Here is an 11,723-nt window from a genome sequence, read left to right as displayed (position 1 = left end):
CCCGTGCGTGTGTGTGTGTGTGTGTGTGTGTGTGTGTGTGTGTGTGTGTGTGTGTGTGTGTGTGTGTGTGTGTGTGTGTGTGTGTGACAGCCTGAGGCATCATCATCATCATCATGAGCTCACTCCAGATTACACGCAAAGACTCTAAACACAGTCACTTCCAGGTCCAAGCGTCTTTCACTGCTTTCTGTCTTTCAAATCATTTCCTCCTTTCTGACTCCCCCCCCCCCCTTTCTGCTTCTTTTTTAATCGCCAAAGCCTGGGATTGATTTGTGTGGCCGGCGTGGAAGACGAACAGATGGCCGTGTAACTTGATGAGCCCGGGCCTTTAGTCATTCCTGGTGCCCTCCACTGTGCCACTCCGGTTTGTCGGTGAGCTCCAACTTCGGTGGAAATAATACAAGATCTGCGTGATTAGATCGGAGCTTATCATTAATACACACCGAGCCTGATCTGTTAAGACCAGCGGTGATTACCTCCCCGACAACATTATGGGATCCGGGTGGAGGCCCCCTAGAGGGTCCTTGACTGGGTTCAGAAAAGGGTCACGACTGTGGCGTTATATTTTTCATTTATTTTTGGTGTCTTTGTGCAGATATCTCCGATGATGTCACGATGTCTCCTTCTTAATTTATATATAATAGCAAATAAATAAATATATAATCACGAGTCTGAGGGCCAAAATGATTTTCCATCTGGGGTCAGCAGGGGCCTAATTGATATTTTTGTTTCTGATCATGTTTGAGCTGCAGAGAGAGAGAGAGAGGGTGAGACTCAGAGAGAGAGAGAGAGATACAGAGAGAGAGAGAGCCATTACACACCAGCATGACAAGACAGAGAGGGGGGGGGAGAGAGAGAGGTGCCATGTGTTTCCTGTCTGCACGCCAGTCACCTCCCCTTGCTCCGACAGGATGGAGGTCCCGCGTGCTGCTGCCTGCCCTGAAATGCACTGAAATAAAGGCTCCTCCTCAGCGCTTTCACTGCCAGTGCGCCTTCTTTTCTCCATCCTCTCTCCCTCTCTGGACTCTCTCAATTTTTGTCTGTTTATTTTCATTTTATTTATTGTTAATATTGATTTCCCAGCCTGACTTCCCCTACGGTGTGTTGCTTTTACAGGAGAGAAAGGTATGTATCTGTTTTTGTTTTCCTTATCACCAAATTCATCCTAAAATTACAACAACAATTTACAACAGCTAATTTAATTTAATTTCTCGCGATTTGACCGTAACTCGGCTGTATCAGTGGCTTCGTAATACTTCAAAATAGTAACTAAATAAAAGCAGGGGTTTGCGTGCGTTTTGGCACAAGAGACGCAGAAAGTTAAGTACGCGCAGGGGAACGTGAGATAGGCCCGCTTCAACCTAATTTCGAGCAGTCGTCTGCGGCTAATCTGCGCAGAAGCTTTAATTATATATGGGCCTGGTCTTTTATTAACAATGCAAAGACGCACGCTTGGACCTGTGTAATTAGCTCGCGGGAAAGCGGCTTATAGTTGTTCTTTTCCTCTCCGCTAAGCGCATTGACGCAGCTCAGGCTGCATTTTCCTTCTGTCCTTATCCACCTATAAGATTCTTATGTGACCCTTAAGTAGTTCCCCCTTAACGGCTGAGCCGATTTCAGGATAAAGAGTAGCGGTAGAAGTAGATCCACCAACGCGCAGGACAGGAGAGGAGGCAGAGAGCACGGAAATCATGCTGAAATAATAAATACGTCTAATTAATTTCACTTAAAAAAGTATTATTATTATTATTATTATTATTATTATTATTATTATTATTCAAACAGTTAAAAGGCCCTCTGCTATTGCTTCATTTTAATTATGACACAATTGTAATAATTACTTTTATATATATATAATTTTTGGTCAATGCCGATTATAATAATACGGAAATAATATATATTTAATATTTGCTTTTCAAATGGTTATTATTTAGGCGTTTTAAAGTATTTTTATTCGTTTTCTGTCATGTTTTTTTCTCGCAGACTTAAGTCATGCGAAGATTCAGAACACGGTGAACGTATAGTGCTTGCGTAAACAAACCCAAGGGCCTCCGGTTCACTGTCTTGTCTTCTGTTTGACTCACAGGCTTCCAGGGATGGAGTCGATGCCCGGACAGCTTCGAGACGCGGGACGAGACGCTAGCTCTTCCCCGAGTTTAAAGCAGGGCGCGCAGAGCTTTTCCAGCCCCGGCTCTCTCAAACCGAACCAAGTGAGTGAGACATCCCTGTACGGGGTGCCCATCGTGTCTCTTGTCATAGACGGCAAGGAGAGACTGTGTCTGGCGCAGATTTCCAACACCTTGCTGAAAAACTACAGCTACAACGAGATACACAACCGCCGGGTGGCTCTGGGCATCACCTGTGTGCAGTGCACGCCGGTGCAGCTGGAACTCCTGCGCCGGGCCGGGGCTATGCCCATTTCCTCCAGGCGCTGCGGCATGATCACCAAAAGGGAGGCCGAGAGGCTCTGCAAGTCCTTCCTGGGAGCGCACAGCCCGCCAAAGCTACCAGAAAATTTTGCATTTGACGTGTCTCACGAGTGCGCGTGGGGCTGCAGGGGCAGCTTTATACCCGCGAGATACAACAGCTCCAGAGCGAAGTGCATCAAGTGCAGCTTTTGCAACATGTATTTCTCTCCCAATAAATTCATTTTCCACTCCCACCGCACCCCAGAGTCCAAGTATCTGCAGCCGGACGCGGCCAACTTCAATTCGTGGAGACGCCACTTGAAACTGACGGAAAAAAAATCCAATGATGATGTTTGCCACGCGTGGGAGGATGTGAAGGCCATGTTCAACGGGGGGAGCAGAAAGAGGACTCTGCCCATGAGCGGCTCGGGGATGTCCTCGCCCATGAAATCACAGGCCTCGTCCAGCCTGGTTCAAAGCAGCTCCCCGGAGATCCCCCACAAAACATTGCGCTGCGACGAGGATCAGGGGAGCAACAACCTGAGTCTGGCGAGGGGCGAACGGAGTTACCCGGTCATCCCGGTGCCCAGCAAGAGCTTTGGCATGCTTCAGAAAATCCCCCCACCTCTGTTCCCTCACCACCCCTACGGCTTCCCTAGTTATGGGCTGTGTCAGAAAAAGAGCGACGGGGTGCCTGACGCGAACAAAAACAACATCCCCGGTGTGTTTTGGCCCGGCACAAAGGATCCGATCTACCCGGCCTTCCCCATGTTTTGGCCTGCAGCTGGAGGCCTACCGATGCCGCCCTACCCGGGCTCCCCACCCAAACCTCCCCCGGAGCTGCTAAGCGTCCGGCCGGCCGAACTCGACCTGTCGGACCAGAGCGAGAGGGGCGCAAACACACCAAAAGACACCAACCACCACCCTCACCACCAGCAGGACGGCGGAGAGCGCTGCCCCAGCTCCCAGTCCTCCTCCACCCGGAACGACGAGGACAAGTCCGGGGACGAGACCTCTCAGAGGAAAATCAGCTATATCTCCGCCTTTAGACCCGTCGTCAAAGACGCAGAGACCATTGCCAAACTGTACGGCAACCGGGACTCCTACGGGATACGCCCCGGCTACCTGTCCCCGGATTTTATCAGCGAGAGCTCCAGCTACAGATCGATATCACCGGACAGAGACAGCGTGGTGGACGACGACGACGACCTGGACGTGGACGTGGAGTCCAACCGGGGACAAGGCGAAGAGGAGCCGATCCGGATATCACCGGGAGGAGACCACCGCGACTCCCCTGTACCGGAGCGGGTGTGCTCGGGTGCTGAGGAGAGTCAGGAGCAGGCCGATGCAGCCTCAAGCCCCGGGGCGGTCGCAGCATCACCGGAGGACTCCGCTCACACTGGGTCACCGGATGAGGACAGACAGATGCGTAATGGCTCCCCTCTTCATGAAGTAAGATTAGATTAAATGAAACTTTAATGATCCCCTTGGGGCGAGTTGAATTGTCACAGTTGTAGAAAATAAGATTAGAGAATTAGAGAGTGCATTAACATATTAGCCTCATTCAGACTTTGAGAAAGGAAATTCCAGATGTAGATATGTGTTTATTATTTATTATAGATATTAGTCGTAAGAGTGGTTAGTGGGGAGTGTTTGGACCACCTGCAGTGAAACTGCCTGAGCAAAGTGCCGAGGCCCACGATTTTCTCCCAAATTCAGTTACAGCAACATTTTTTAATAGATACAACATAATAAAACACACACACACACACACACACACACACACACACACACACACACACACACACACACACACACACACTGTTTTTTTTCCCGTTTTCAATGTTAATTAAACCACTGTATCCCAATTTGCACAAATCTGCAGAAATATTAATTAAAATCAAAATACTTTAATAACCCCGCTTCTTTCACCATCCTCACATCAAGCCACTCCTTTTATTTTCTTAAAAAAATAAAAGAGCCTAAATTGCGTGCACCAAATGACCAATAATTGCTGTGCCGCTATTAAAGACGATTGTTCCTTTTACAGGTGTATGCTCATGAAAAGGACGGCCACGTGCTTCTGAACGAGCCTTCCACGTTTGGGTCCAAACAATCGAGCAGCCCCCGCAGATCCAACGGTAATTACCGATCCGGGTTATTAATGCGAGCGGGAGCGTCTCCTCGTCCTTTACCTGAAAATGTTTGTGGCTTGTTCGCTTCTAGGTGTTCACCACGTGTCTGAAATACAGACCCAGCGCACTGCAACGTCCTACCAGGAGCAGAAGGACAGACAAGGTCGTTAATCATTCTGTTATCTGCTGTTTTAAAAATCGTCTTTACTTTTTAATATCGCCACATCTGACCACTTTGGGCTGGTTCGATGCTTTTATTCAGCAGCTTTTTACAGTGTTACAGTTATTCAGGTTTTTATTGTTAGTTTTTTTTTTTATTTGTGCGCAGCCGATGGAGCTTTACGCATCGACATCAGCGTGCACGAAAGAGACCTACAGAACATGGCTAAAGGTAGGAGGCCCTTTTCAAGCCCAGATATGGATTAGAATTTAGAAGGAGGTGATATAAAGTGCCAGTAATTGTTACTCCATTTTTTTTTATTTGAGTACACATAGGGTGTGTTAAAAGCTGTGCTGGTCACTGCATCTAATCAGGACTAAATTTGTGTTATTTTAAATATTAACGAGTTTGCTTAAGCAGTTTGGATTGTATTAAATCTAACAAGACCGCAAACATTTTCAAATATAGTATTTTTTTATTAAATGAACATTAAATATTGAGTTCCACCTCATTTTAAACAGAGCTAAATACCCCCAGCCTGTTAAAGATGGCGTGCCAGAATCCAAATGTGCATTTCCATTTTTATTTATTTAAATTTTTTTTAGGCCTAAAGTGTTTCCATAGTTGTTAACCACTTAATCACAAGATGTAGGAGTTTTGACTTATTATTATAAGAGGAAATCGTTTAGAGGCTATTAATATTTTAACGAACAGAGCCATAACCCCGAGGCACGGCAGCTAATTATTTTACAACGCTTGGAAAAACCCTGGGACTCCATTATTATCGTCTCCACCTCCAGGCAATGCATGGCAATTACTGTGGCAGCGAGAAAGGAAAACAGTGAAAATGGTTGTTATCGAGGCTGTGAACGCACCTGAGAGTGCGGCTCGCATAAATCTTTATGTGCTGAAAATTCAAGAATATATCATTGTAAGTGGAAGTGTGTGTGTGTGTGTGTGTGTGTGTGCGCGCTTTAGGAAAAGCTGCTGATTTGTGGTGATTGGTGATGTTTTTTTGTTTTTGTGCAGAGGAATTGCAGAAGCAGCTCGTGGAACAAGTGGAGCTGAGGAAGAAGTTGGAGAGAGAATTCCAGCATTTAAAAGGTGGGAGCATCACGAGCGTGTTTTTGTGAGTGAAAGTGACACAGACAGAGAGAGAGAGACACGCATTTTACATCTCTGTCTGGATTTTTAAAAACAGGCCGTGCTTTACAGCCAAACTATTTGCAGGAGAGGGAGTTTTTATTCTTTTTTTCTCCTTTGAATCCTGGATTGTGTCTTTAAATGTATCCCCACAAAGTCAGAGTTTCCATCTGATGTGGCCTTCGGTACTCTTCAGATAATTTTCAGGATCAAATGAAGCGTGAGCTGTCCTACAGAGAGGAAATGGTCCAGCAGCTGCAGATTGTTCGAGGTTTGTCTCTCTCCTTCTCTCTCTATATATATACACATATATTGTGCGCCTCCATAGACTCTGACTGTAAAGCAGATGTAGATCAATGCTCTTTAAGTTTATGAGGGGGGAAAATGGAGCCACAAAAACGTTTAAATATCATAAAGCATTGTAATCCATCTGAAAACAAAAAAACTATGCACTGAACTAAAAGAGAAAAAAGAAAAAGAAAGGAAAAGTGACACTTGCATATTGAAATATTGGCAATTTGTGTCCAGGCTTTTTCCTGTAAATTTCATACTTTTTTTTTTGTGTCCAGCAGTTCAGTAAATTATTAGATATCAAAAGGTGAAATTGAAACCGCATTGTTTTGTTACCAAAGGTTATTTTCTCCTAAATCATGCTCTGGAAAATTGAATAGACAGACCATTATGTAGTGCTGTATCGGTTACATGCAGTAGACAGCAACTAATGCCGCCCGTTAAAGGATTGGTTTAGTGTTACAGTAGTTTAAATACAGGGTTCAAGTACACAGAGGGGTCACTCTAAATACCACAGGGGCAAACAACATACATTACACTCCTCCACCTCACATCCTCCAACAGCAGTTTACATTTTTACTTATTTTATTTATTTATTTTTTGTATTCATTTCATTTTTTTCGATAGACACTTTGTGCAGCGAGTTGGACCAAGAGAGAAAGGCTCGTTATGCAATACAACAGAAGCTAAAAGGTAATTTTATCTGGTCCAAGAAGGAATACGTGTAATCTTTGCCTTCAATTCTAAATATGCAAGTGGAACTTTTTATTAAACATCTCCTGTGATCAGTGATCAATAGACAATATTTAAATTACCACCACCAACAACAACAAAAAGCAATAAGGGGTAGGTTTACAATTTTCAAAACAGTCTCAAGGCAGTGCTCACATGCACACATTAAAACACTGAAAGCACCGCTGTGTTCCTCCTGGTGGCTCTTCAAGCGATTTCAGTGTAAGTGACCAAAAAGCCACAGCAGGCAGCACTCAAATAAAGTGCCCATCTTCCAAACTGGCACTTATTTACAGCTTATTTTCCCTCTTTTTCTTACTGGTCCTCCACCACAGCTCAGCACAGAAACATTGTGTTTTTACAACCTTTCCATCCACCTGATTGTCTGTATACTTAATCTGTGCAACAACAACAAAAAAAAAGACCCAGCTGCAAATGCATTTTGCATAAATTTGTATGCAATGGAAAATGCTTATTAATGAAGGTGAGCTGGAAAGAGCATTTGTAAGTCATATTACTTTAACACCCAGTGAAGATAATAAAAATTATGGCCCAATTTGCAAAAAGCAATAAGGAGAATGTGGCCAAATTCAAGCAAACCCCAAAAATGAGTGGAAATGCGCTTTATTTCCTGTCTTCTTTCTATTCCTTTTCACATCGTTGTCCAACGTTTTGAGGTTTTACTGCTGATTTTTTGATTATGTCTCCTTGCTGCTTCCTCTTCTTCTGCAGTGGTTTAATGGCAGCGAACGGGGAGTTAGCTCCACCAACTGTTTCATTTAATTAACAGAAATGTTAATTAATTCTCTTCAAATTTGAACAACATTTGGTGGGAAAGTTCAAATTCGTGGAAACAAAGAGTAAATAGGACTTGGGAGGCGGGAGCGAAGGGATTTTTTTCCCCCCTGTCACTTACACTGAAGTCATGTTAGGACACGAGGAACATTTACAACAAGTAGAAGGAAAATAAGGGTTGAATATGTGAGTATTGTTACTCTTTACAAGATCAGAGGAGGCATAGATCCAACTCACACTTCATTGTGTCATCGGTAGTTTGTGAGGTTGCATTGTCTGCATTTCCGCTGCATGTTCTCACTGATGGACTCGTTCCTCCCCAGAAGCTCACGACGCCCTTCACCATTTCTCCTGCAAGATGCTCACCCCCCGTCAGTGCACCGGAGCCTGCACCTTCAAACCCCCGCTGCTGCCTCCCTAGTGCCTGGCACAACACAGCACCTGACCCCAGCACAGCCCAAAAAAATAAAAAAAAATAATAATAAAAAAAAGCAACACATATATACACACACGCACATACATAGATATGAACACACAGGCCCGCCTCAAGAGCTCTCACCTCCCACCAAGGAGCACCAACCTGCTGTACAGATGCACTGCTGATTTTAGCACCTGACTTGAGCAAACCCATCGAGACTCAGAGGAGAGGGATTTGACGCCTCCTCAAAATAATAAAAGAAAACGAATAAAACTGAACTCTTGTATTAGAGAGATCAGGGTTTGCTTACACACAGAGTTTATGTTGGGAATCACAGGATTGTAGACGTGAAGCTGCAAAGCTCAAACCAAGGAGTGTCCCCGAGTAAAGCTGTCTGCTCTTTAGCTATTCTGAAAAGAAAGAGAAGAAGAAAAAAACCCAACACTATATACATACAGTATATATATCATGTGACGATGTGCAATGTACATTTGTGATATTAAGTTCAAAATGTATCTCATTGTTTAGATTCTGTTGCTTGTTTGAATATGTTGGATTTTTACATATGTTTGTTATTTATCTGTACTCGATTTAACTTATTGTTTAGATGATTTGTAACACTGTACGTGGTTAAGCACTTTAAATGGGCACAAGTCATGAATTTGACCAAATTCTCTCATCAGAACTACGAGTATGTTTATGGTTTGAATAGAGCACATTATTATTGTTATTACGAGCACTTAACTCAGCAGCCCTTCAGGTTTCACATCAAACAATAAAAGACTTTTCTTTCACCGAGTGTCGCGTCACGCCAGCTCTGAAGTCTTTTTTTGTAATCTCATGTGCATTTTAGACACAAATCCATCACTTTCTCTGCGCCAGGGTTTTCCATGGTGACATTCATCTGTGAGACACAACCAAAAAATCCTTTCTTGTCCACGTGACTGTCTTTTTTTATATGGAGAAGACACTGTGGGAAATAGAAACAAATGCCAGTTTCTGACTTGATTTACTCACAATTTACCAGTTTCTGTATGCACTCATGTCCATATGAATAAAATGTGAAGCCACTTTCTGCTCTGTAGCCTTTCACTCCATTGATTTCTTTCACTGGTGCGAGCCTGACACCTGCTGGCCTCCGCGCAGAATAACTCCTCGTGAGGTGGCTCATATTTCGCCTTATTGTATTTGAGTTCAACATGATCTCTTTCATTAGGCAGCTACATTGGTGCATGACATGTCCAGTCAACTTATAATGTTTGACGTCGAGTCAGGGGAGCAGGCTGATCTAATAGTGAAATCTAATTCTTCTGATGGGAGGACTAATAGATATTGATTACACAGCTCTCGGTCCCTGGATGCTGAGAGAGATACTCACATAATGTCACTGAGACACAATGAATGTTAATTTTCTGTGAACGTAATTGCCCTGCGTGGCAAAGCTCATTCCCTCTGAATACTAACGAGGCCCGCAGAGCTGAGCACAACTACGGCGGGAACGATTGGCTGCTTTACTGTAGTGTTATCCAGCCGCTGTAATATTAAGCAAAAGCTCATTGAGTCTGATATGAATGGATGGATTATGCGACAGCGGGAACCTGGGCACAAAATAACTACAAATGACACAGCAGCGTGTTTTCTCTTCTCCTCTCTGTTAACGTGTGGCATCTATTTAGCCACGTTTTGCTCAGTCTAGTTATTTTTCATGTCCTCGTGGTCATTTTGTAGCTCTTGTTGAAGGTTTCTATTTCTTCTGTCTCTTTATTGTTATTTTGTATCATTTTTAAGGTATTTTACATCTCTTTGCCATGGATTTGTTCCTCTCGGCCATTATGTTGCATCTGTTTTTTGGTCATTTTATGTCTCGTCATGGTCATTTTGTCTCATTGGGTGTTTTTCATCTCCTTGTGGTCTTTTTGTGCTTCTTTATTGTTGGTTTGTATCTCTGTGGAGTCCTTGTGCATCCCTTTGTGGTTGTTTTGTGTCTCTTTGGGGAGTCTTTGCACCTCTTTTCTGCCATCGCTCTCTCTCCCTGACCTCTTGACCTCTCTGGGTTGTGCAGGGTAGTCGGATTCATCGGGACATCATCCATGATAACAGGTTGGGAAAATCCTACTAACATATCCTACTATCAAGGATATTTCTAAACTGTAAACTGCACTTGCTGTGATTGTGAAGACCGAGTTGTTGCAGAAATGTTCAATTAGCAGTAACATTTATTGAAGAACTTCATTGTTTCTGATGCGTGTTATATTTGAAAATAAATCACATTCAAATAAAACGGGGGAAAACACGGAACTTTCACACAGCTTAAATTATAAATCGTAGGCTAATACTGTAAATGATACAATAATATGACAAAGATTGAATCTGAGAGATTATTTCATGGAAAATTAACTAAAATAAAAAGGCAAACCAAAGGCATCCCTCCCGCTCACGCAATGCCAGCTAACAAGCAGGAGCCATGTGTGGCTGTAGTGACTGCTTATATGACTTTTGCATCAAAGTGATGAAGTATATTTATTTGCTGTACATTTAATTAACTGCAATGGTCATCAGTGGAAGATCAACACATGCATAAAGCAGGAAATGAAAACTACTGGTATGTGAATGCACTTAAAATGTGAAAGGTGTGCGTGTTACATTATGTAATCAGCATTTCAGTGTCATAGCTACATCGGCCGGACAATTTAATCTGTAACATTTTAACCTTTAGTCTGAAAAGTAAGTAGTAACATTTAATGCAGGAGGGTGAAAAGTATAATATGTATACATTTGTATCCACCTGATTTCTCATAGAGAAGCACGTTGATTTTGGCGAGTGGAGAATGCTGATATGTTTCATACCTGGTGCCGTCATACAGGATGTCACTGTCATGTGCTCACGAGGCTCCACTTTAGATCCATCCAGTCAAAGACTTTAAAAGGAGATTGACGTGTTATCCTCCTGTGGGACGGTTGTCTCGCAGTATTTGCAGTCTGGTCTGCTTATTAATCATTTGCCTGTATAAACATGTGTGGTCAGGGGACACCTGTCCCATCCCCGGCTGGAAACAATGCAACAGATGGCAGCAATCCATAGTAATATAATGAAACCTCTGCTTATTCTCTCCTATATGAAACAAGCAGCGGAACTAGTTTGGTCAATAGATTCTTTGTATGTGGAAAAGAGCCATTTGTGATAATGGATTTGGGCTCAAAGCTTAATGGGTTTGATGTAATACTGATTTTTTTTCTTGTTTTGTTCATGATGGAAATACAGAACCATTACAGCACACACAGGAGGGCCACAGAGGCGGGTTCACTATTTAGATCAGGTTGTTTCAGTTTCAGCTTCATTTCAAGTGATAGGGCGCCACCTACTGGCTTTCTCATCAGTGATAAAAGGCTTGGTTGTTTCAGGGTATAAATATTAAAGTTCTTCAGATAAAGTTTAAATTATAATTTCTGCAACCAACCAAAAAGTAGAAAAAATTATTTTAGTTTAAAAATGGTAAATTAAGATTTGTTGGAAAAGTGTTTCTAGTATTTGGGGGAGGGGAGGGCTTTTTTTTTTCTTTTTAACCAACTTGGCAAAAGGCTTTAAATGAAGGATGTCAAACACAAGGCCTGGGGGCCATAATTGGCCTGTCAAAGAACCC

The 11,723-nt window shown here is 43.1% G+C and overlaps 1 protein-coding gene across 1 annotated transcript; it reads left to right on the top strand.

Annotated features, from left to right (window-relative positions):
• The first annotated feature begins 797 nt into the window (after window positions 1–797).
• LOC120742355 (SKI family transcriptional corepressor 1 homolog-B-like) lies at window positions 798–8,881 on the top strand. Its single transcript, XM_040045641.1, has 8 exons — window positions 798–1,125; window positions 2,087–3,860; window positions 4,459–4,549; window positions 4,635–4,706; window positions 4,872–4,934; window positions 5,733–5,807; window positions 6,043–6,117; window positions 7,988–8,881. Exons 2-8 carry the CDS (start codon window positions 2,097–2,099, stop codon window positions 8,083–8,085), a joined length of 2,238 nt encoding a protein of 745 aa, XP_039901575.1. The 5' UTR covers window positions 798–1,125; window positions 2,087–2,096; the 3' UTR covers window positions 8,086–8,881.
• Window positions 8,882–11,723: the final 2,842 nt, after the last annotated feature.

This window comes from Simochromis diagramma, unplaced genomic scaffold (assembly GCF_900408965.1).
Source record: "Simochromis diagramma unplaced genomic scaffold, fSimDia1.1 OVJJ01000079.1, whole genome shotgun sequence".
Taxonomy (NCBI): domain Eukaryota; kingdom Metazoa; phylum Chordata; class Actinopteri; order Cichliformes; family Cichlidae; genus Simochromis; species Simochromis diagramma.
The sequence above is the reverse complement of the archived record's forward strand: the minus strand, read 5'-3'. Positions and strand labels throughout refer to the sequence as shown.

Coding starts and splice junctions, on each gene's coding strand:
- LOC120742355 (XM_040045641.1), top strand. CDS start 2,097: ATGGAGTCGATGCCCGGACAGCTTCGAGACGCGGGACGAGACGCTAGC. Junction 4,935..5,732: donor CCTACAGAACATGGCTAAAG/GTAGGAGGCCCT, acceptor GTTTTTGTGCAG/AGGAATTGCAGAAGCAGCTC. Junction 5,808..6,042: donor AGAATTCCAGCATTTAAAAG/GTGGGAGCATCA, acceptor GGTACTCTTCAG/ATAATTTTCAGGATCAAATG.